Genomic DNA, 25,429 nt, shown 5'->3' with positions numbered 1-25,429 from the left:
ATAGTAAACCAGAGGTGAAATTCTGTCCCCCACAACTCCAAAATCTCAACCTTTAAATCTTTGCAAATGTAGATAAGAGGCTGAGGAAATGTAGCTGCACTGACGCAATATAACCTGCAGATGGAGACACAAAGCTTAATATTACTGACTATCTTATGTTTTTGTCCCTGGAGTTCAAACTTAGAAGCAGAGAGGTGAAAAAGGGGCTCAAATATTAAACTAAAATAAAGGACAGTTGAAATTTACGCAATTAAATGTAAAAAGTTTTTAAAAACTAAAGTTAAATTTAGGAACTGAGTGACTACTCCATCAAAAATTCAAATAAAATTCACAAAACTTATAAACAAATTTCCCAAATTTACTTGAAATGCCTGAAAATCTCCAAACAAATCTCCCGTAAAAATCCAAACAAATTTTGCAAATTCTTATTAACAACAACAATAACACAATTATTATAAAGCAAATCTCCCTTTAAACTTCAAATGAAATTCTCCAGGATATACAAAAATATACCTTAAAATTTCCATGAAAATACTTTAAAATTTCAAAGCAAATTAGCCAAAATAATAACAAAAGTTCACAGAAAATTCTCCCAACTTTTCAAGTAAATTATCTTAAACTTTTATTTAGAAAAAACATTCTAATATAAATTATTACTATATTGTAGGAAAGTCAAAATGGAATGGCCTCTTATAGGCAGGGACTTAGGAGGGTAAAATTTTGGTAATATATAAAGTTTGAATTATGATCTGCATCCAAGCCATACATCACCAAGTGCAATGCAAAGCGTCGGACGCAGTGGTGTAAAGCACGCCGCCACTGGACTCTAGAGCAGAGGAGACACGTTCTCTGGAGTGATGGATCACGCCTGTCCATCTGCCAATCTGATGGACGAGTCTGGGTTTGGCAGTTGCCAGGAGAACGGTACTTGTCTGACTGCATTGTGCCAAGTGTAAAGTTTGGTGGAGGGGGGATTATGGTGTGGGGTTGTTTTTCAGGAGCTGGGCTTGGCCTCTTAGTTCCAGTGAAAGGAACTCTGAATGCTTCAGCATACCAAGAGATTTTGGACAATTCCATGCTCCCAACATTGTGGGAACAGTTTGGGGATGGCTCCTTCCTGTTCCAACATGACTGTTCACCAGTGCACAAAGCAAGGTCCATAAAGACATGGAGGAGAGAGTTTGGTGTGGATGAACTTGACTGGCCTGCACAGAGTCCTGACCTCAACCTGATAGAAAACCTTTGGGATGAATTAGAGCGGAGACTGAGAGCCAGGCCTTCTCGTCCAACATTAGTGTGTGACCTCACAAATGCGCATGTGGGAGAATGGTCAAAAATTCCCATAAACACACTCCTAAACCTTGTGGAAAGCCTTCCCAGAAGAGCTGATGCTGTTATAGCTGCAAAGGGCGGACCGACAGCATATTAAACCCTATGGATTAAGAATGGGATGTCACTTAAGTTCAGAGAGAGTCAAGGCAGGTGAGTAAATACTTTTGACAATATAGTGTATATATGTTCCTTTTGATGCAATGATTCAATGACTATCCAAATCCAAGTCATTTTTCTATACCAATCACACACAGTTCAAAGAAAATCAAGGCCACCCGAGGGGGGATAAAGGAGAAAGCTTTCTGGTCTGGGGCCCAGCCATAGCAGTGGCCCATGGAGGGAGAAGATTAAATCCTTCCATGAACAAGTAGTAACTGTTTGTAGAACTTTGATTAAAAAGTGTTGAAAAATACTGATAATGCACATACTTCATGAGCAGCATCAATTAAATTCAGAATTATACGACTTTCGTTGCAGAAATTTGAGATTGAAACAGGTGTGAGGTGTTAAAATGCTCCAATTCCATTTTAAAACAGCTGCAGTATCTTTAGTATACCAAAAGATATCGCTGTTTACACAAAAAAAACTACCCTAAACTTTTGAAATGTTTTTTCCAGTACAAATAGAAAGAAGTCCAAAATACGTAGGCTACAACGTTTCATTCACTTGTTTTTACTTTTGCACTTTTAAAATATTATTTCAAAATTACTTAAAATGATTAGCTTGGTATCTGTATGTTGGAAGGAGGGCCTCAGAAGATCACCATGCACAAGTACTGAGATTCACAACCTGTTACTCTTCTGTTTTATCTGCTAAGTTTATATCTTTAATTTTGCATGGTTTAGCCAGTTCATTGTGTATGAATTTTTTTCTGATATTTCTTTTGTGCTTATTTTCATAGTTGTAGTACAGCATATATAGTTACAACTTAGATTCGATTGGCTACCTGTGGCAAATGTCAAAACAAAAACCAGAAACGGGTTGAAAGTGCCCTAAATGTTTTTAAAAAACAAAAATGTTGTAGCAAAAATGGTACAGAACTGGCAAACAGGTTATTAAAAGTAGCAAAAATTTGTTTACAGTGTTGAAAGTGGAAAAAGTGAGTGAAATTAGGTGGTGAAAAGGTGTTAAAATGTGGCAAAAATTGGTGCAAGGTGGCAGTAGTGGGCAGAAAATGTGAAATGGGATTTTAGAAGTTGAAAAAAAAGGTTAAAAGTGGCAAAAATTGGTTATAAGTGGTGAAAATGGGTGGGTAAAGTAATAAGATGTGGCATAAATTGTAATCATTTGTAATAATTGTAATAATGGGTAGGGAGAGCAGTGTCAAATGGGCAGAATCAGTGGTGAAATGGGAATAAATCCTGGCAAAAACGGGTTAAAAGTTGCAAAAATGGACAGAAAATTATGTGAAATGGGATTATAAAAATAGCATAAATGGATTAAAAGTGGCAAAAATTAAGGAGCCAAAAGTGATGAAAAGGGGTTAAAAATTTGTCAAAAATTGGTAAACGGATAATATGGGTAAGAACAGGCAAAAGGTTGCAAAAATGGGCTGAAAAGGTTGTAGAAAGAGTTTAAAAATAGCAAAAAAATGGTAGAAAATATGTTAAGTTGCCAGAATGGGTGGGAAAAAGTGGTAGAAAGTGGTTAAAAGTGGCCAAAATTAGTATTAGGTAGCCAAATTGGTAAAAAGAGGTAAAAAATGGTAATAATAGTGCAAAACTAATGAAAAGCAGCATTAAATAGTCTCAAAAAATTGTCTGGAAGAGTAGTTAAAAAGTATCACAAATAAATAATTTCAACATCAGAACCAAATGATAGCTTGACATACTTTTCAGCTCCAAAATGAGGTAACTGTTAGCCAGGATGCTAGCACCAATGCTACTGATCCAATTCACATACATTGAAACAATTACTGATACTATACTGAGGAGGGCCCGTTCTCTGGGTTTATCAAGGACCCAGCCAAATCTGTGGGCAGGCCTGGGACAATGTGGACTGGCACAACAGAAGACCATTTCTAATGTTTGTTAAGATGTAACTTGGTTTCAATACTATTTTCCAGTTTTTTAAATTTTTGTGTCCAGTCCAAGATTTACCCTGCCTCTCGCCTTAATGACAGCTGTAATCAGCTCCAGCTTTCTCTGACCCCACACAAAATAAGAACAGGAAATAGATGAATGGATCCAGGTCAACCAGTATTTATCATTTGATGGTTTTTAAATCATAATTTTATACTACAGAAAAGGTAAGATGTTGTATACTTTGGGGTAAATGGTGATGGTGGTTCACTACTTTTTGCCTTTTCTAATATAAATCAACTAAAAAGGTGTCTTACCTGCAGGGTACATGAGATCAATGCCATTAATTCAACTGATATTGACTCTAAATGATGTGAGAATGTCCTGCTGCTGCGATAAACAAAAGCTGGAGGGAGAAAAATGTAGAGAATGAGTAATAATATGTAAAGAAAACATACTCAACACCTCTTTGTGCTTGTAATGATGTTTATTTGTACAGGCCTGTTTACAGGAACTTTACTTAACTTTCACTTTCCCTTTAAACCAAAGGTGATTGTAAACCTGATACACGAATGCAGCACATGACTTCTTGGAAATCACAGGGCGCTTTCCTGCAGCCTCCAGGGTCTTATAAGCTCTAAATACAATGTCCAGTGTAATCACAGTGATCAAAAGTTAGGCAAAACAGTTTGTGCATTGTTGAATATCTTTGCATTATTATCTTTAAGACCACACATAAATTCAAGGCACAATGGTTTTAAATGTCCATTAAGGAAGCTTTGACCTTGTCTTGTAAAACAATAAAAGAACTAACATTAGAGAACTAATGTTAGATTTAAAACAAAGTTCTAAGTATAGTAAAAGAGACTGATATGATGCTGAGAGGCAGTGTTACATGCAAGGCCTTTAAATGACTTATCCCAGTGCATAGTTGTGTTACTTGAATGTAATCAGGTATTCAGGGTAAGCCTGGATGTCATTAAAGACAACAAACATGGTAGGTCTGGTGGTGTTGTCCACAACACTGTCGTACTTCTGAACAGAGACAGGACCCTTGGTCGGGGGTGTGATCATGTTTTGCCTGCCAAGGGTGTAATCCCCCGTCAGGACTCGGCAGAGGTACATAAACTTCTCCCCATTCTGGTTTGGCTTGGAGTAGGTGTTGCTGGCGGAGTAACTGGCATTGATAGCAAAGTATGTGCCATTGCCGTAACAGGCAGCTGAAAAAGAAGAACAGCAGAAAGTTATAGCGGGAGTTCTTCAGATTTTTTTTTTTCAAGGTAAATATTACCTAAAAAATGTCATGATCTAAACATCCATTAGATTCAAACTGTTTGATTTAATTTTGTGGTTGAAATACATAGCAAATCAGACATAGTAGTCATTGCTGAATTCAGGGTCTCCACTCATTTCAGGACTTTTCCAGGACAATGTCAGACAGTTGAGCAGGTATTGTGCCCATACACCAATCTATTATTTGCTATGAAAATCTGATTCTAAATGCATCTTTATCTGGTGTTTGACATGTTCACAGTAGGCAGCCTTTCATAGTTTAACAGGAACATACCCCCCTTTATCTACCTTTTAATACAATCCTCTGTGGTCTATCACATCTGTGCAATGCTTTTTTAAGATTTATCTCTTGCATTTATTAGTAGAGGGCAAGGAAGTGGAAAGTGGAGGAAATCAGGGAGAGAGTGGGGAATAACATGCAGGAAAGGAGCCACAGATTGGATCTGAAGCAACACTGGCCAGTTGGAAGACTGGCTTCTGTGCGGGGGGGGGGCTAACGTTAGGTCATCTGTATCCCTAGTTTGCCTCTCTTTACATGCAATAAGCTCCATGGTTCTATATGGAGATTTATGATTGGAGATACCATACGAACATCTGGTATTATTAAAATTACCCAGAGTGATGTCATAATTGCCACAGATCTTGAACAGACCATCAGATTTCATGTTTTCAGACACAAAAAGTCCACAAAATACTAGGACTGTAGTCAACCCCAAAAAAATCTTGATTGACCGAAATTACAGCCACACACCGACCAATCCATGAGCTGTGGTCAAAAAACAAGAAAAAGAAGAAAAAAAGCTTAATCCAAAACAGGCTCCTCATTGCACCCCCTGGTAGTCTGGGTGACATTAAAATCAACATAACTAGCTTTTTGAGGCACTATTTATTATTTCATCCCCATTTTGTTGTACTAAAATAACAGCTGACTCAGAGACAATCAGCATGCACCTACCTTTAATCATATAATTTCTGTGATCACCGTATGATAACTTTTTTTGGCATCATAGCCTACAAAATATCTGACCTTTCCAACTAAACAACATTGTCCTATACAGTATATTTGGCATGAACCACTTACCGTTCTTTCCTGCATAACTCCTGTTGAAGCCGTGTTCGTTGATGTGTACCACAGTATCATCGCTGGTGCCATGGAAGAGACGGCGCTCATTGTTCTGATGGCCGTTCCTCTTCTCCATGTCAAGCTTCTTTACCAGCAGGCTCTTCCATAACCCAGGGTTCTGGATCCTCTCGATCTACCAGGAGGGAGAGAGTACATTTTGGAAGTTACAGACCTAATAATGCAGGCTTGCTGTAGAACAAATGATGATGGTCATATGGCAGCTGTAGCATTAGATATTTAAGACATGCATGTTAATTTTAGCCTACCTTAAGGACATTTAATTTGCATGAGGCTTGAAACAAAGTCAGGACTTCGTTGTACTCTGCAGACCCTGGCTGGATGGTGACAGCATGACATGATTTGTTGGCTGGAATCGGGTCCCAGATCTCAGGGATGTCTTCATCTGGTGGCAAAATACAAGTAATAGTAATTTCCTTCTACCAACTATTAGTTTAACTGTGCAAATGCACAGAACAGTATGACGACGCCTTAGGATTGATGAAATCAATATGGATGTTTATAAAAAAGTTAATTTCCACAAGCAGGGTGGTCAGATTAATAACAGATTTCTTAATCATATTTTTTTGCACCAGGCTGTGCTAAAGATAGTTATTTAAGATGTAAAAAATTGACATTTTAATATAGACCCTTTGCAGCCAATCTTAATTGGAAGCTGTTTAATTTAAAACACTGATGGCTGCAATCTTGTTTACTTCAAGTCAATATCATTTTCATGCTAAAAAATGCAAAAACAGAATCATCCAGTCCTGGTTTATGTAGATCTAAAGCAGAATATGGAAGTAGTGTGGTGAAAAGAGCATGCAACAATCAGAGTAAGCAAAGATACCTTTTAGTTTGTCGATCCGCTTTATCTCTAAGGTGCGTCCCTGGCTATCAGTTGCAGGTCCACTTGGCATATTCACCGTGTAGTCTTGACCCTGGAGTGTAATTTTTACAGTTTGTAGCTTCTTCTCAAACGCGTGCTCCAGCTTGAAGTTGTTCTTTGAATCAAAACTCTGAAAATGAAGCCCAGCCTGGTACTGCCAGTCTACCACTGTGCTCGCCAGCTCCTCTTTCCTCTTCTGGTCCTCCTCATCCCTCGCCTTCCTCAGCATCTCATGAATCACATTGGTGGCTTTGAGCACGTTCTTGCTGAGCCCCTCGATGGTGATTGAGGCATGGCCACTCTTGTTCTCAGTCCTTATGCTCACAAACATGTTCTTCTGGATGTCGACGATCTTTTTGTGGTCTGCATCAGAAAGGCTCAGGATAGCATTGTCTTGAATCTTGTTGTTGCTTTCCTCTTTGATAATCAGGTCGTTGATCCACATCTTGGCTGAGTCTACTTTGGCTTGTGAATCACTACAGATGTGGAAGCATGCTGGATCCATTTCCAGAGGCTCAATAACAAAATCATCTTCTTTCTTTGGCTTTTCAGTGGTACCACTAAACAATGCTGGAAAAATATCAAAGAGAATTCAACATTTATAAAAAATGATCCCCATCTTTGATTAGGAAAAACTGCACCAACTTGCACTCTTTGCTTACATTTTATTCTGGAGCCAAAGTATCCAAAGGACCATCCTTTCTCTTTCTCTTTGGGAAGTTCAGCTGCACCTGCTTTTGCTTCTCTGTCTTGCATACTGCTGTGGAAGTCTTTTAACATGGGTGCTTGAAAGATAACTATCCGGATTGTCTTCAGGGTAGTGGAAGCATTTTGGTTCAACACGTCAATCACTGCATCCAGCATGGCGTCCGCCACCTGGCTTGCTTTTGCATTTCCCTGACCTTAAGTGAGTAGAGCATACATAACACATTTAAGAAAACAATAAGTGACTAAAATAAAGCAGAGACACATTTTCTTAACAAAATAGCCTGTTAGAGACTAAAGAAACACCCTGATTCAATGAACTCCTAACGTGTTGAATCCAAAGAAAAAACAGGAGTCACTTTAGGAAATTAATCAAGTACAAAGGACTGACATTTCCCTGCATATATCTCCTTAGGTTTGACTCTGAAGAAGGTGTGCTGAAACGTTACACCATGTCCTAGGAGCATGCTAGCATCAGACGTTGCATCGTACATGCTTCCTGTCCTTACTGCATCCGGTAAAACTGTAATTCCCTGCTGTGTGGATTTCAGGTTCTTCCTGTAAACAGTTTGACATCTAGTGCTTTGCATCTAGACAAACAGAAGTATAGCACTTTGTATTGATGAGCCTTTGATAGCTGTGACATGAATGGTTTTACCACCAGAATCAGAGCACATTTTTAAGATGAATATGGAGACTATTAATGTACTGTACAACTATCTCTACTTTGTAAAGCAAGAGGCTCTGCTGAGTAAGGCAAATGTCTAAATACTCCTGATGTCTTGACATCTACCTCTTTCCTTGTTCCTTGCCCTTTTAAGTTGAAGCAACAGAGAGAAGCATATGAACTAGGCAATGCTGGAAAAACATTGGACCGTGTTACACTGCTTAATGCTCAGTCACTTACATGCTGTCAGGATCCTACGATAATAATCAATATAATCAAGCTGATTCTGTTCCACTGTTAGTCCTTTGTACCTGAATAAATTAACTTGATTTGTTCAGTGCACCATCTATTCTATGGACCTGCCAATGTGAAGTGGTCTAATGACTTATTTCATATGAAAAATGTAAAAAACTTTATTGTGCAAACATGCTCAAAAGACTGCTGCTGATTCTCACCTGTGCCGATCGCAGGAAATGAGACAGAGGTGAACTTGTGTTTCACACACATGAGGAGCGCGTTTTTCACAACACTGTAGATTACTGCAGGGTCTGACCGTCCAACCAAGTGGAGGATGTTCTTACACTTGAGGTTACCTGGTTGGGTCAGTATAATGTCTGAGGTGGTCAATGCACCTAAAAACAAAGACAGTGGATGTGAATACCTCTAAACATGATTGGGTTCAACCAATGGTTATTTTTGTTAACATCACATTTCCTTTCCTATTTATCTTGAGTTTGGCTTAACTATTGACTATTTAGTCATGTCAGTACTAAAGCTGAGCGAATTTAAATTAAATCGTGACGCTGCCTACAGTAATTTTCAAATCAGAGAAAGTGCAACATTTCCTTACCCTGAACTGTGTGTCAAATACAAGTTTATTACAATTGCTCTAAGCAGCAGGGATGTTACACTCTATCATGCAAATATTCAAGTGTCAATTTTCTCTAGAATAGTCGGTAAAAAATCCAACATTCCTTATTTTTGTAAATATTTTCATTAAAAAGGAGACTGACAAAATGATCCCTCCAATACAACAATTTCTACTGAATTAGCAATATGAGTAAAAGTAATTGCAACCAGATATTTTTTCAAAGTCGTTCAGTCCTAGTCAGTAACAACTAAGAGCACCCTTGTGTATTTTGCTCATGTGCCTTGCAACTGTGATTATTTATTCATAGTCTGCTGCTGACTAAGGCTGGTGATATACTTCTTGTTCTCACTTTGTGTTCCAGCTGCATCATGAGCGTTCTTGTAAATAGCTGAAACACTGATTTCTTGTCTCATATTCATCTTTTGATATAAAACCAAAATGTTTTCGGACTACAGTTAAAATAAAGGCATTGGCCTCACTGTTTCAGAACAGAGTTTGGAGGAGAGTGTATTTATCATGTCCAAGTTGCATGAATGTGCACAGCTGATGCATCAAACCAATGCCTCAATCAAACCAGGAGGCATGTGGCAGCTATGATGCATCTTCCTTGTTAACTGCATGTATATCTCTGGCTTAATGTACAGTGTTTGCTGTCTTGGAAACCCGGGACAATTTATGACAATATTAATCTGTTTTAATACTGTTTTTTTAATTGTTACATATCTTCTAAGCCTTTAATTATTACCGATATCTGCAATTTTCCTTAACATCATATTTTGTTGCATTGTTGTGTTAAAAGGCTTTGAATCACATTATGAAAATGTTGCAGTGTTTGGAATCATCATGGTGTGAATTTCCTCTTACCAAGTGTTTGGCATTGTGCTTCAACAGCTGGACCAGCTGCTTCAAGTATAGCCTTTGACACCCCTAGAGGAGAGAATAAGACAAAGGACAAAGATGTTACAAACATGCATAACTACATAAATACTTGGGGCTAGTTTGGCTGCAAAAGAACTAAAATGTGTGCCAAGTTGGATAAAAGTTGAGCAGAATAACTTCCCCTAATAAAAGAAGAGATTGATCTTAAAATAATTTTAAATTACAGCTGTTTTATGGCATTATCGTGTTATTATTTACCTGTCTTTAGAGTGAAACTCTCATTGGAGGAGTTGACGATGACATCACAGTTCTCCTTTGTTATGTCTCCTGTGACCACCTGTACAGCCACACTTCCCATTTTGGTCTCATATATTCCTGAGCCAGAGACAATCTTGGAGAAAGGACCTTGAGGAAGTAGAACCAAGAAGATTTCACAGCAGTGCAAATACTCATTCATTTAACCTCTTCGCTAATTCTATTAAAACAATGTTATAAATAAATTCTGTTCTTTGCATGTCACAAAAAAAGACATGAACGTTGTGTATAAATAAAAATATCCTGAAATGACATTCATGTTTTATCTGGCACTGAGTACTACTTTGCATCTGAGGATGAAAATGAAAACAGTTTTGCACACCTGACTTTTGTGGGGAACTTGTTGGCACTGATCCAACTGAGGCGTTGGGGAACTGCGTCTTAAATTCATCAGTAAAAACCTGGAGAAAATCAAAGAAATAACTGATATTAGAAATGTTTTGAAATAGTACAGCAAAGCAAAGGAAACACACAATCGATTTCCTTTATGTTCACTGGCTGTGGTATCAAATTACTTAAATTGTTTATTCAACATAAGAATAAAAATGTTTATTAAAAGAAATTTTCAATACATTTAATCAGAATTGGAAATCAACTTTTTTTGTGTGCCACCCACTCATTTTTAAAACATCCACTTTATTTAAATGACAGCATAATGTAATAATGTCTTACAGTATAATTCAAGTTTCTAGTATTCAAGTATTGTCAATTTTACAAAAGCAGGGCTTTTTCAATGAGTATGGTTACCTGGCTTGGCTCAAAAAGCACAACACTAAGATTTTATCAGGGTTGGAAAGTAACTTATTACATTTACTCAAATTAGAAAGAATCCATCAAATTCCCACTTTAAAATAGTATGCAGGATCGGTAGTATGGCACTGATATATCAATTTCATATAATGATAATGGCTTCACTCTTAGTGGGAAATTCCCGAGGAATAAGATGCTAATAACTCCATGAATTGTACACCAATTGCTCACGCAGTTTGCTCTTTCTCAAGGTCCAATTCACAAAGCACAACACACTAAAAATATCCAAGTGTAGGTCATTGAGAGGAGTTGTTGTTGTCTTGATCACAAGGAAGTTAGTATATAACCTCCATTATAATGACTGAGGTGCAGTTACCACCAACTTTAAGCAGATTGATGTTTTTTGTTCATTCTTATTCCTCATGGTTATTAGCACCAAAGCTTGCAAATTAGACATTTTTTGCTATTTGTATAGAAAGGAGTGAATTTCACTGTAAAAGACAGAAAATGGCTAATCTAACTCCACATCTGATCTTCTGCAGTGATCCCCTTGCATCTGTTTCTGACATTATAATCTTAATTGTTAATGCTGAAACACTTTGGTTTAAAAACTAATATGGACCTCATGTTCTCTTACCTGGATGGTCTTTGCATCCCCTGGGTAAAGGATGATGACAATGTTCTTTAGGTGCTTTGGCTGCTTCTTACTGCTAAAATCTAAGATTTCCTTCAGCATCAATGAAGCTGCGAGGTCTCTTGGGAAGCCCAGGTTTCCAGTGCCGATAGCAGGGAGAGACATGGAGGCAAGACCACTGTCCTCTGCCTTGCCCAAGCAGTCACGGAAAATGCCCTTCAGACTCTAAAAGGTGAAGCATAAATGACATCAACATTGAATGCAAGATACTTAAACTATTCCTTTGATATGGCTTCAATAAAACATTCAATGTGTTCTGTGCTGTAAAAAACAGCAGGGTAGTTTTACATATGATGTGCAGACTGATGTGAAAGGAAAATTCTGAAAAACTTTACCTCTCCAGGTTGGCCCTGGCCGTTGTCCCAGTGAGGTGCAACTGCATGAAAGACTTGTTTGCTCTTCAAGTTGCAGCCCTCTGTAACGATGACCTCACCAACATTTCCACTTGGACTTTTTGCCCTCACCACCTGCTGAAGTTTCGGTCCAGCAACGCGGAAGATCGCGTTTGAAACTGCCCCCTTGCTTAGATCAAGATCTTTGGTTATGGTATTCACAACAACCTCCGTCTGAAATAGAGGATACATTGATTTTTAGTTACATGGTCTTCATTTAAATAGAAAAGGACAGTTTTATCAGTGCTCAGGTTGTACAGTAGGAGAGTCAGTAAAGCTTTTGAGTCAGTGTTGTAGTACAGTTCAGGATTCAGATTAATCTAGCGCTGATGACTCAAACTTTGCTAGATTTGGACTCTGAAGTTGGAGAAAGGACTTGGACTGAGTGATTGATAAAGACACATTTTATTTTATATTTTACTGTTTCTCCATGATAACTTGTGTATTTTGGTTGTTTTCACAAGATCTAAACTTTCTAACTGCTTTTCTGACAGGAAAATGTTTTTTCCCCTTTTTTGATGTGTTAACTCTAAAAATAAGAAGAATAAGAAAACAATAACATTTCTGCCTTATCAGAAACTTGCATGTTAGTGTAGGATTTCTGTAATGACATAAATCATAGTTTCGTTCAAAATGGTACAAACTTCAATATCCTTTCTTGAAGGAATTTAAGTTGTTGAAAACTTTCAGGAATTTGGGTCATGATTGCTAATTTTAGAAGTCCTGGTGGGTCCTGAGGCTGGACCAGTTGAGACCCGCTGGCCTAGAGGATCAAATGAATCACTGAGATAATCTTGCACTGAACAAAATGGTTAATAGTAGGGTTGTCAAAAGATTAACAGTTTCTGTTGTGATTAATTTCAGGATTGCCACAGTTAATCTTATCCTGTTTGAAAATTCCTCTATTTTGCAAGTTTTAAACTATTTTTTTGTCATTTTGAATTTTTCTACTGTCTTTAATTAAGGGTAATTGACTTCCTGTTTGGATACCAGTGTCCGCCACATCAATGACTGAAGACTTAACTTGGACTGGTGCAAAAGACTTGAGATCTAACTCAAACTTGTGTTTTCGGACTCGTGCTCAATCTTCGGTTTGTAATTTTTCCATCATGATCTATTTCCCCTGTCATTCTCTCTCCTATCGTCACATGTAAGCGTACACATGAACATGTTGCCTGCCAGAGACAATAACTTCAATGGCTACCCCATCCCTTGCTGTGGTGCCTTGAGGGATTAGGTTCACTAATCCACTAATCCACTTTTTGTGGATCTCAGTTAATTGCAATTAATCTCAACAGGCCTAGTTAATAGAAAAGGCCACATTTATAAGTGGAGTGGCTCTCAGCTGGTAGGTCAGACCAAAAGAGGGTTGTGGGGTGTGTGATTTGAAAATAATTCTAGAAAAAAATCTAAGCAGACATCCACAGATTATATTTTACTCTGTTTTGTCATGTTAATAACTAAGCCTGCCCACAAAAATGGCTAGGTCCCTTAACAGCCCAGTAAAGAGCTGTTTAATAATATCTTTATAACAAGGTCAATATGCATCATTTTTCATTATATAAATCTAAGTGGTTAAAACTTTACAAAGAGTTGGATTGGGATTTCTCATGAGAGAGGTGGTGGTGGTTCCTGAGGCTAGTCCAGTTGAGAACTGAGGCACTAATGGTCAGTAGACATGATAGTTTTACCAGTAAACAAGAAAACTTGTTTGTGCTTAGTGAAGCATAACAAAAAATGTCTACATTACCGTAGCATTTTCAATATTCCCTTTGATAAGGGAGATGGCGAGGCCCTCCGCGGTCGTCACTTTGCCCAGACAGTTGAGGTCAGATCCAGAAGGCTTTGCAGCTACTAGTGGTTTAGTTGGGAGAGTCTGCTGAGAAGAACTGGCACCATGGTTCCCAAACTCCTGTCTGACAGCCCGCTCCATAGCCTTCACAGCATTATCGTCATTGTTCACCAAATGGATCTTCTTCAGGGTGTTGTCGTCAGCCTTTTCATCACAGTGCTCCTTCACAGCTCTGACGATGATGGTTGCACACAAGTCCAGAGGAAAGCCTTGGTTTTTACTAATGGCTGGCAGAGCCACAGTGACACAGCCTCGCCTTTCTGCAAGTTCTAGACTTCCTTTAACTGCTCTTTTCAGCTGTGCCTGGGTCTTTGGGGCTTTAGCTGGATCAAAGACAGGTCCAACTGCATGGATGATTTTCTTGCAGGATAGCCGTCCCCCTGCACCTGTTATGACACAGTCTCCAAATCTGAGTTGTCCATTTAAGCTGATCCGTTGGTCACATTCAACCTGCAATTGAGGGCCAGCAGCCTTAAGAAGCGCAGCTGAAAGACCACCACTGTGTTTCAAATCCTGATTAGAAGCATTAACCACTGCATCTACAGGGTAGGTGCACATATCTGCCTTGCAAACTGCTATTTCTACTCCATCACTTGTCTGAAGCTGATAGACAGGGACTGGAAATTTTTTATTGTCATCTTGTCCATCATCACTAGACTCATCAACCAGCTGGACCCGGCAGCCCGTATCAGTCCAAAGTGAGGAAACATACATATCTTCTTTTTCCCGAAAGAAGGTCCTCACTCCAGGTTTGGGTACTCGTAAACGCTCAAAGACCAAAGAAGAGATAAAATCTTCAACCAACTTCTTACATTCTGTGACGTGGACTCTACAACCGCTTAGAGAGAGGGCCTCCTTTTTGTAGTGAACTGCAACTTTGTCCTCCATTTTCTTCAACCAAGACAGGTCTAGTTTGCTCATGTATTCAACTTTTGCATTGGGCTTGACATTAACAGTTTCTTCAACCTGAGCATTCTTTGCCAAGAAGTCTTCAACTGTGCTGCTAACTCTTTTGACTACATCAGTGAGGCCCGACACCACCACTTTTTGACCAGCAGCATGGATTCTAATTGTTCTCAGTGACTTGTTGTCGGCATTCTCCAACTGACTGACTAGGTCCTGCCACTCTGGCTTATACAAGACTTTACGGTCTTCTACATCAATGTTTCGAGTCACTAGCAGCTTCTTAAGATAATCGCCAGCCTCGGTCAGACCTCTGTCAGAAGCAGCAAGTAGATGAACTCTATTTGCACTGATATCAAATACTGCATTTATTCCACTTGGTTTTAGAAAAGCATCTGTGAGCTTCTCTGGTTGTTCATCCTTCAACAAGTCAAGGATAGAGTTATCTAGTTCCAAATGTTGTCGTTTCAGGGCAAGCATGGCATCATATATCACTCTGTTTGCTGCAAAAATCTCATCCTTTAAGCCAGTGATAGACAAATCTGTGCTCCCTTTGCTGAACGACATTTTCAGCTCTGGGTAAACTTGAAGCAGTTTGTCTCGAAGACCTTCTCGGCACAGAACATTGAAAATCAACTGTGACACTTTGATATCATGGGTCTCGCTAAATTTCTCCCTGTGCACCCTTGTTGTGATCTTGTTGATGACTTCAGTAAGATTTGGCTGTAGTTTGTTGATGTCAGCAAGCGGTCCGACCACTGATAAAATGCCACGGGCTCTATCAGGCACCACAGCTACATCCTCATTCCTCAGCACTTCTCTGATCTTCATCTCAGACTCTTTCCACACTTCTGGCTCTGGCTGAAACTTTGTGGATTTGATATTTGACAAAGCCAGTTCTAAGGCTGACCTCACATCATCCCTCCAATCTTTGACAATGGCTTTGGCGTTCTGTTCTTGCAGTAATGAAGGAAAAGGGTTCAAGCATAGAGCAGATTGGCCGAGGGTGACCTTGCAGAAGTGTTTTGTCAATTGATTTTGAATTGTCTTTAACGCTGTTTGTCTGTCATTCAGGTATCTCCACACAGCCTCTTCAATGGGCTCAGAGATAGCAGCAGGAAGTTTGAGTGAAGGTGCGTCTTTTCCGTAGAGAGCTATTCCCAGTGATTCGTAAAAAGGATAAACTCTGATCTCCTCCTTCTGGATGAGATGCTTCTTCATCAGGATTTTTTGAACAGCTATGGACAAAAGAATCACAAACAGGTGGTAATTTCTAATCTGTGTTTCCAATCACTACCTAAGTTATGGCTATGGTCTAGCCTAATCCAGGGGTGTCTAAACTTTTCCAATGAGGGCCACACAGAAAAATATCAGTATGGTGGGGCCACTTCCATATAACCAACCAGAGGAAATTATAGTAAAACCACCTTGGTGTAAGTTAAGATATACTTAGTGATTGGGCGTGCTTAAATGGCTTGTTAATAGCTGACAAGGCAAATGGTCAATAATTTTAAAAGGAACCATGCATGATCAGACAAGTTTATCTTGTTGGATAGATTTTTGCATCTCTCAAATGTATATTGAACTAAAAAACTCACTAAATATCCCAGATATCTGCAGTTTGAGTAAATTTGAGCTCACAAACTCACCAGGAGGCCGCCATGTTTTGACATCACAGTGCTGCAGCGATCTTCGTCGTTGTTATTAACTGTTTTTCAGACGTTTTTTCTGCTTGCAGCTGTTGCTGCCATAACAGTTTTCATACCAGACACGAGTTTACAGCATGTTGGTTTTGTCTCCCTGCTGTCAAAGCTCTGTCATTCCTTCTACGTTTTACCTCAATAAATTAACTCCCTACAAGTGAGATACAGTGTATAGCGGAAGCGTGTCGGGAGCTTTTCAAAATAAAAGCAGTAGGTACATACAAACAGAGTTTCTCTATAGAAATGCTTAAGTAGACTTTTACTTTGAAAAGCACAAACCGGAAGTGCTTTGGTTCTGTGTTTATCTTTACCTGAACCGTGTGGAAACAGAAAGCTTCATAAAGAGTAGAAGTTCGGGGAACAACTTTATTAAACAGACGCATTTAGCTCGCGGCCTTCATCTGGTTCTTCAAGAAACTGATTTCAAACAGATTCTGCAGATGTGGACGTAAGTATTTGCTACAACAAGGTAAATGTGGCTCTGTATTTATCATTTTCTTGTCTGGATGGACAGATAACGGCTTGTGGTGCAAATAAAAAATAGAGGAGACCTCAAATTTCAGAATTCTGTGTGTGAGACATGCTGCATCTCTGAGGTGCAGCCATAACTCTGATTGCCAGTCTGCAACAGCGGTTACTGCATAGGGACGGCGAGCTCTGCGGAACTGTGACATCACAGCGCATGGCGGCCTTCTGGTGAATTTATAAACTCAAATTACTCAAAATGCAGACATCTAGTGAGTTTTTTTAGTTCAATATGTATATGAGACATACAAATATCTATTCAACAAGATGAACTTGTCTGATCATGCAGGGTTCCTTTTAAGGATTTTTGGAAGGCTAGTCAGTTTCCAGGGCACTTGTTGGCTCTGGCTTACCACTGGATCTGCTATATGTTGCTGTAAGCTATCAGCAAATTATACAACAAGATATTGTCAGTATTTTGGTTGCCAGTATGTTGACTATTCAGTGTTGTCTGAATTTAATCACAAAAATCAATTATTTCTTCTTGTCAAAATGTTTGTTTACAAAATTAGCATAGTAGCACTGCCTTGTGCTGCAACTAAGTAGCGCAATACAACCAAACACAAGATTTATGCTCTAATGTGGACCATTTCTCATTTATTTTTAGAATTGGTTGTGGGCTGGGGGCCAAAAATGTACCGTATTTGACCCCCAGGCCTTAGTTACAAAAGCCCTAATGGACATAGTCTTTCGTCATTCATAATTTAACCCCAATTTTTAAAAAATTGGGTGCTGTGTAAAATGTAAACAAAAAACAAAATGCAATGATTTGAAGATCTCATAAACCTTATTCACAGAACATAAACAATGTTGATGTTGAAACTGATGTTTTACCGTTTAATGAAAAACGTTCAATGGTTTTGAATTCAGTGTAGGGATTGGGCTACAAAAGGCTGGAAAAGTAACTGGTACCAATAAAAAACAGCTGGAGAAATAGTTTGCAACTAATTAGTTGAATCTGCAACAGGTCAGTAACATGACTGGGTATAAAAATGAGCTTTTCAGAGTGGCAGAGTCCCTCAAAAGTAAAGACAGGCAGAATTTTAACAATCTGCAAAAAACTGAAGTGTTCCTCAGTGTAACACTGCAAAGACTTTGAATATCCCACCATCCAGGGTAAATAATGTCATAGTAAGATACAGAGAATCTGAGAAATCTCTGTGAATCTCTGTGTGAGCAAGAGACAAAGCAGAAGCTCAATACTGGATGCTGGAAATTCTGTGCTGGAAATCACAGCATGAGCTCAGGAGCCAGAAATCATTGTCTAACAACAAAGTTTATGGTGCCATCCACAAATGCATGTTAAAGCTGTATCATGCAAAGAGGAAGTCAAATGTGGACACATTCAGAAACCCCACCATCTTCTCATGGCCTAAGCTCATTTAAAATTGGAAAACTGTTCTGTGGTCAGGTGAATTAAAATTGGAAATTATTTTGGAAACCACAGACGCTGTGTCCTGTGGACCAAAGAGGACAGGGCCCAAATGGCGTGTTATCAGCGCACAGTTCAAAAATCTGCATCTCTGATGGTATGAGGTTACATTAGTGTTTATGGCATGGGCAGCTCACACATCTGGTTAGTCACTATCAATGCTAGAAGGTATATAGAGGTTTTAGAGTAACATATCCATGCAGACTACATCTCTTTCAGGGAAGGCCTTGCATATTTCAGCAAGACAATATTAAACCACATACCACATGCATCAAAACAGCATGGCTTCACAGAACAGTCTGCTTGCAGTTCAGACCTTTCCCCAATAGAAAATATTTGGACTAACGTGACATGAAAAACCCTGCAAAGAAGGCTAAAGAATTTTGATCAGCTAGAATCCTACATCCAACATGAGACAACATCCTCTCCCAAAACTCCAGCGACTAGTCTCCTCATGCCCCAGGCATTTACAGACAGTTTTTTGAGATGTGTTGCTGCCATCAAATTCAGAATGAGCTAATACACCTCATGAAATAGTAAAATGTCTCAGTTTCAGCATCAGATATGTTAATTTCTATTGTGAATAAAACATGGGTTTAAGAGATTTGCAAATCATTTCATTCCTTTGTACCCCCACCACAGTTTGATAAAACCTGCTAATGTTCATTGAATAATTCATGCAGTGATGTTTATAAAAAAAAATGTTAATGCTCTACCTTTAGGATTGCTGAAGGTGATGAGGGCAGACTGTTCCTGTTCATTCAGCACAAAATCTTCCACATCGCCACCTTCGTTATCAAAATAAAGACGGAGGTAATCTTCACTGATCTTTTTCACATCATCAACCAAGACCTGCCTCGTCAGTTCCAGAGGTCGGACTCTGATTCCTTTCTTTGTGAAGTTTCTGTTATGGAGGCATCCGGTCACAAAGTCATTCTTTTCTGTAAGATAAGAGATAAAAATGGAATAAGTACATTACAACTCGAACAACAAATAACGTTCATTGCGTTACTGGGGCAATACTCCTAACTTTGGCTTTTAATCCGATATTTTCACCTATTAGACTCTCAATTTAAAGTTTTATCTCATATTTTGACCTTTAGAACTCAGGATTTTGAAATGAATCTTAAATTCTGACCTTTAAAACTCATAATATTGAATTTTATTTCATGTTTGACCTTTTCCACTCCTAACTTTGATGTTTAATCCCTTATTTTGACCTATTAGACCCACTTTTTAAAATTTTATTTCATATTTTAACTTTAAAACCTCACTATTTTGGCTCTCTGGCTCATGTATTTGCCTTCTAAAAACATTATTTTTACTTTTAAACTCACATTTTGAGCTTTTCAATTCATAATTTTACTTTTTATTTCATATTTTGACCTTTTAGATTCACAATTTTTTATGTTAAGTTATATTTGATGTTTAAAACTCATAATGACGAATTATATCTCACATTTTGACCTTTTTTACTCCTGACTGACTTTTAATCACATATTTTGACCTATTACACTTACACTTTAAGATTTAATCTCAAATTATGGCCTTTTAAACTCATCATTTTTAATTTCTTCTCATATCTTGACCCTTTAAAATCATGATTTATATTTTTATCTCAATTTTGACCAGCTAAACTCAAATTTTGATAACTTAAACAGGATTTTAAATTTTATCCCATATCTTGACCTTTAAAATTCATGGTTTTGACTTTATTTGTCATATATTTACCATTAAAAAACATTATTTTGACTTTTAGTTTCATGTTTTCACCATTTGAACTTATTTTTGATGTTTTTAATCTCAAAATCATTAGCCTCAGTGCTAGTTTTCTTCTCCCCACCATAATTTATTACTAGTAAAAAATTAGGTTGACAGTTTATGTTAAATCATGATCCTGTTTGGATTCAGAATCCATCCTCTGCTGTACCCAAGTTCAACGCCCCTGATTTAGACAATAATGATTTATGTTGTATTTTCTTTTATTCTGTGTGTGTGTGTGTGTGTGTATATATATATATATATACATATATGTATATATACACACACATATATGTGTGTCTGTTAAAGTGAACAGTCATAAACATTTTAGAAGTGTTTTCCCACCTAGCTGTTTTAAGTATCCAAGTAGAAAATTGATGACATTATCAGAAACTGGTTTACAATTTTTGTTGAAGAGGTATGAACTCAGCCTCTAAATAAACAAATGAACTCAGAGTGAAACAACGTACTGTTCTCACTCTTAAAAGTCACCACAGCTGAGGATATAGCAGGAAGGACGTCTAAAGTGAAGCTCTGGGAGGCAGATGGAGAGTCGGTGTTCTTGAAAACATTTTCCACCAGCATCTCCAAATACTCTTGGTTAACAGACACTGGAATTTTTTCTATAACAGCCTGAGTGGAACAGAGCTCTTCCTCTTCAGAGTCATCATCTTCACCCTTCTCTTCCGTCTGAACTCTTGCAGCAGGTTTGGGTTCTTCAATGGGAGGTTGTATGCTCTTCTCATCTACGTCTGCTGTTAAAGAGAAATGAGGGAGCAATCTCAGTGAGGAAATACGAGGACATCTTAACAATCAGTAGTAACATGTTGTATCACAGCGTGCCTATGGTTGCACCAAAGGACCTTTGAGTCTCCCTAAAAAGGCTGATAATGATATAGAGAGCCTACTACAAAGTTATAGTGATGTGAAAATTACCATTATGTGATTTATTTTCCAACAAAAGCTCGATAAACAGTGAAATCCAGAGGGAAACAAGGGCATATATCGAATTAAAAAACCAGGTAATTTGCCGCCAATCAACAGAAGATATTACTATCTGACTGCTTCCTTGCTATTTTTTCCATCAGCTGTGACTCTATTTTCCAGCCTCTGACAATTTCACAGCTTCTCAGTGGGAATGTCACCTTTCTGTGATCTCTGAAGTAGCCAGTATCAAGAAATAAAGGTCTTATTATAGCCATATCATAATCTTGATTTTATCACGATTCTTTTAAATCTGATGTTAGGCTAATTTGTAAATTACAGCCCCCCTAAAAACTTTATTCCTCAAATAATTTGAAAAATGCAAAAATGTTATATTTACAAGTCAAATCTGTTATTGTCTTTCTTTTTCCACAGCATTGACCTGATGGGTAGTGAATGAAATATTTGCATATGTGTCATTTATTGTTTTCACCATCGGGTTATGGGGGTCTGGGGTTTTTTTCCTGAATATTTAAACAACTTAACATTTCTTTCCAAAATTCTAATTTACTTTATGGAGCCAGTCTGTGCTTTTTCCACCACCCTAGAATTATGACGTGTCCTCCTTTTTTTGTTTTCAACCTATTTTAGAGTTCATCAGGTACATTTTAGCACAGGGATTTTTATTTTAAAACATGTCAGCTTTAAGTAGAATCACTACAATGGCTTTAAACAGCTAGGCAACTCTCTGTTTACAAATAAATTTAAAAGACAGTTGTGTTTATAGACGAGCAAAAATTACAGAATGAGCAAATTAGAATGGGATTAATTTAATGTAATACAGTCCGGCAGAGAATAAATGATTTTATTTTTAGCGTAATCTTGATTTTTATTCATAAAGCAGCTGAAACATTTGTTTTTGTTTATTCTATAAGAGAGGTCAACCCAAGATGGCAGCACGTCTGTGTGCGTGTGTTTGTCTGTGCGCGACTGATTTGTTTTTTGACTCGCTGGAGAATTTCTTTTAACTTAAATCACTCGGTGCCTTTGGATACTACCGCAACTATCATCCGGGTTGTTGTTTCTTCTTCGTGCTCGAGTATTATGATGTTAAGTGCGTGGCTTGTTCTGCCTTATTCTGACCACTTCCACATACCCGCATTGCGCACGCCCAAGGACTGCCCAGACTGCTATCTTCTCATCTGGGCCTGATTAATGGTCTCGATCATTACATTGTGTATGGGATCTGACTACTGGTGTGGCTCACTTTTTCGCCGTTTCTGTGGGATCCTGGCTAATTCAGGTGTCCGGTCCATGGATCCTGTTCGCCTGTCGGAGCTGCAGTGGAGCCGTCTCGCATATTCCTGAAGGGCCGGTTCGCCCCGTGACTTGGGGACAGGGTTTCAACACTCTTCTCTGCGCTGTCCAGGTTTGATCCCGATGTTTTAAAAACACTTGGTCCTGTTTTTAAAACGTAACTACTGCAGCAGCACGGCGGCCGGTTTTGAAATTTCCTGTGTTCCTGGCTACATGTGACGTGACTGCTTGCTGGAGGTGCACGGAAACAAAACCCGATCTGGATCACCTAGTCGCTGTCTCGGGATTTCATTAATTCCATCTCTTCATTTGGATCATCTGATCATATTTACCTGTTGAACTCTGCGGTGTCCTTCCCCGGTTGTAAATGGCGATAGAAACGGAGCGTAATATGTGGCTGTTCCCTGCTGCACTGTTTGTTATTGGCGTTATGCTGCATTGGGATTGACTGTCACTGGGCTGACTCCTGTCCAGTTCTTCCTGTTACGATTACTATATACTGTGGATCATGTACACTTGGCTATGTGCCAGAAGATGAGGGTTTCCCTTTGCCTCTGCTCAGTTCTTCTGGTGCTAAAGACTTGATTAAATTGTATTAAAATAAATAGGCTGAATAAATTAGATTTAGATTATTAATAATGCTGTAACCTCCTTCCAAAAGTTCTTCAATGATAAAAAAAAATATTACTAAATAAATACATTTTTGTGTTACTAGGTTACTTTCATTGATATGTTGACATATTTATACCCATCCTGTAAAAAACAACATTTCCCAGCCACCTTGAACGCATCATCATACTACCGTGAGTTAGCTTGTTAAATATGCTAATTAGCGTCTTTCCTGCCGATTTCAACACGGACTTCAGCACTGGATTATTTTTTTAATCAATGGGACCTACTAAAAAGTTTGGGGAAACTTTTCACAGCCCATCTAGGCAGATAAAGAGGTTAGAGCCGTGGGAAATTTGAGGATAACTCTACCTAGGACGCAACTGCAGAGTCCATCTCTCCCTCCTCCGGGGCTGACACATGAAGGTAAAATTAATTTGATTCACTGAGCCAGAGCACCACTGTTACAATAAAAACGATCTTAAAGAATAAGAAGGTTATAACCGGCTGGTAAGACTTTGCTGTTCCTCCTCTTTACAGTGACGTTTGAGCTTTTTCAAACGCTTTGATTGGTCCGCTGGACGACGTGCTTTCAGCGACACAGTTGTAGTATAATGACAGCTACTATGGTTGTCTTTGTCCACTGTTGTATTTTACTGGGAAACAAAGTGTTCCTAAACAGGATACTTTTATCTGGGAATATTCAGGCTGTTGCTGTCATTTGCTGTGGTTGTCAGGACAGTGTGACAGTGAGTTGTTTTCTGGTTTTCCTTTTGTGTATGAGCTTGGCTCCACATGTATTAGTTCGGTACAAGTTAGTACCGTACCGAGAGGCCCGTACCGAATCGGTTCGGTACGAATACACGTACCTTTACACCCCTATGCCAGATGGAGAAGCGCGATTCATCACTCCAGAAAACGCGTCTCCACTGCTCTAGAGTCCAATGGTAGCGTGCTTTAAACTGCTGCATCCGACGCTTTGCATTGCACTTGGTGATGTGTGGCTTGGATTCAGCTGCTCGGCCATGGAAACCCATTCCATGAAGCTCTCTGCGCACTGTTCTTGAGCTAGCCTGAAGGCCACATGAAGTTTGGAGGTCTGTAGCAATTGACTCTGCACAAAGTTGGCGACCTCTGCGCACTATGCTGACCCCGCTCCATCATTTTATGTGGCCTACCTCTTTGTGGTTGAGTTACTGTTGTCCCCAATCGCTTCCACTCTGTTACAATACCACTGACAGTTGACTGAGGAATATTCAGGAACGAGGAAATTTCACCACTGGACTTGCTGCACCAATGGCATCCTATCACAGTACCACGCCTGAATTCACTGACCTCCCGAGAGCGACCCATTCTTTCACAAATGTTTGTAGAAGCATGCCTACATGCTTGGTTTTATACACCTGTGGCCATGGAAGTGATTGGAACACCTGATTTCAATTATTTGGATGGGTGAGTGAATACTTTTGGTATTATAGTGTACATATGCTGCTCTCCAGTTCAGTGTCAAAGCAGTTTGAACTCCTGGCCTTGAATCTTGAAATTTCTAAATCTGTTCACTTAACTGTCATTGGCTGTTACAGGCCACCCTCTGATGACAAGGGTGCTTTATCATCTATAACCCAGCTCTTGTCTGATCTGAGCTGTAAAGAATTAATAGCACTTGGCAATTTAAATTAGAATTGGCTACAACCAGTGTCTGATGATTTTAGAGCCTTCTGTGATTCTCTTAAGCTTTTTCAGATTGTTGATAGTCCCACCCGATTAAATGGCAAAAATCCAGAAAAATCTTCTCTGATCGACAAAATCCTCACAAATACTCCACATAAATACGAAAACGCTTCCATATTTGCAAATGACATCAGTGACCACTGTGTTGTTGCCACTATAAGAAATATGAAAATTCCAAAAACAATACCACACATTATTATGAAACGTGATATGAAACACTTTCAGAACAAGCTTTTATTCATGAGTCACTTCATGCTGACTGGGCAAAAATCTTTGTTATTGCTGATGTTGAACATGCTTGGAGTTTCTTTCATGATTGTTTTATGAATATCATAAACAAGCTTGCTCCCATCAAAAAATATAGAATGAAAGGCCGGAACAATACATGGTTCACATCAGAGCTATCCAACCTGCTCCATGAACGGAACCTAGCATGGGCAAAGGCCAGGAAATCCGACCTTGCCGCAGATTGGTTGGTTTTCAGGCGTTTGCGCAATGTATGTACAGTGGCAATTAGAAAAGCCAAAGCTGATCACTTCCTCTCAAATACTACAAATAATCTAAACAAAAACAATTCTGGGGTACTATTTAATCATTTATCTGGGAAAAATAATACCACTGAGCTACCTCCATGCGTTGTGAAGGATGAACAAAAATAACTGAGAAATCTGAAATGCTTGACTGTTTCAACAAACATTTTGTTTCCTCTGGTTTTTTGTTTGAATCTCTTCACTCTTCTCAAAG

The 25,429-nt window shown here is 38.7% G+C and overlaps 1 protein-coding gene across 5 annotated transcripts in view; it reads right to left on the bottom strand.

Annotated features, from left to right (window-relative positions):
• Window positions 1-3,830: 3,830 nt before the first annotated feature.
• parp14rs1 (poly(ADP-ribose) polymerase family member 14-related sequence 1) overlaps window positions 3,831-25,429 on the bottom strand; it is a 29,395-nt gene continuing 7,796 nt past the window's right edge. Inside the window, exons 1-15 of one of the 5 annotated variants that reach the window (XM_041807702.1) lie at window positions 22,296-24,047; window positions 20,575-20,859; window positions 19,060-19,284; window positions 13,679-15,921; window positions 11,872-12,102; window positions 11,480-11,701; window positions 10,415-10,493; window positions 10,036-10,182; window positions 9,763-9,825; window positions 8,483-8,659; window positions 7,318-7,557; window positions 6,617-7,225; window positions 6,036-6,172; window positions 5,728-5,902; window positions 3,831-4,573 (exon numbers count right to left, since the gene is read on the bottom strand). In XM_041807702.1, the coding sequence (XP_041663636.1) occupies window positions 4,290-4,573; window positions 5,728-5,902; window positions 6,036-6,172; window positions 6,617-7,225; window positions 7,318-7,557; window positions 8,483-8,659; window positions 9,763-9,825; window positions 10,036-10,182; window positions 10,415-10,493; window positions 11,480-11,701; window positions 11,872-12,102; window positions 13,679-15,921; window positions 19,060-19,284; window positions 20,575-20,859; window positions 22,296-22,344 (5,166 nt within the window). In that variant the 5' untranslated portion in view covers window positions 22,345-24,047 and the 3' untranslated portion in view covers window positions 3,831-4,289. Of the gene's footprint in view, window positions 4,574-5,727; window positions 5,903-6,035; window positions 6,173-6,616; window positions 7,226-7,317; window positions 7,558-8,482; window positions 8,660-9,762; window positions 9,826-10,035; window positions 10,183-10,414; window positions 10,494-11,479; window positions 11,702-11,871; window positions 12,103-13,678; window positions 15,922-19,059; window positions 19,285-20,574; window positions 20,860-22,295; window positions 24,048-25,429 lie in introns of those variants that run through there. The other 4 variants (XM_041807699.1, XM_041807701.1, XM_041807700.1 and 1 more) reach the window with 4 other exon arrangements.

Source organism: Cheilinus undulatus, linkage group 15, assembly GCF_018320785.1.
Source record: "Cheilinus undulatus linkage group 15, ASM1832078v1, whole genome shotgun sequence".
Taxonomy (NCBI): domain Eukaryota; kingdom Metazoa; phylum Chordata; class Actinopteri; order Labriformes; family Labridae; genus Cheilinus; species Cheilinus undulatus.
This window is presented reverse-complemented; position numbering and strand designations above follow the sequence as displayed.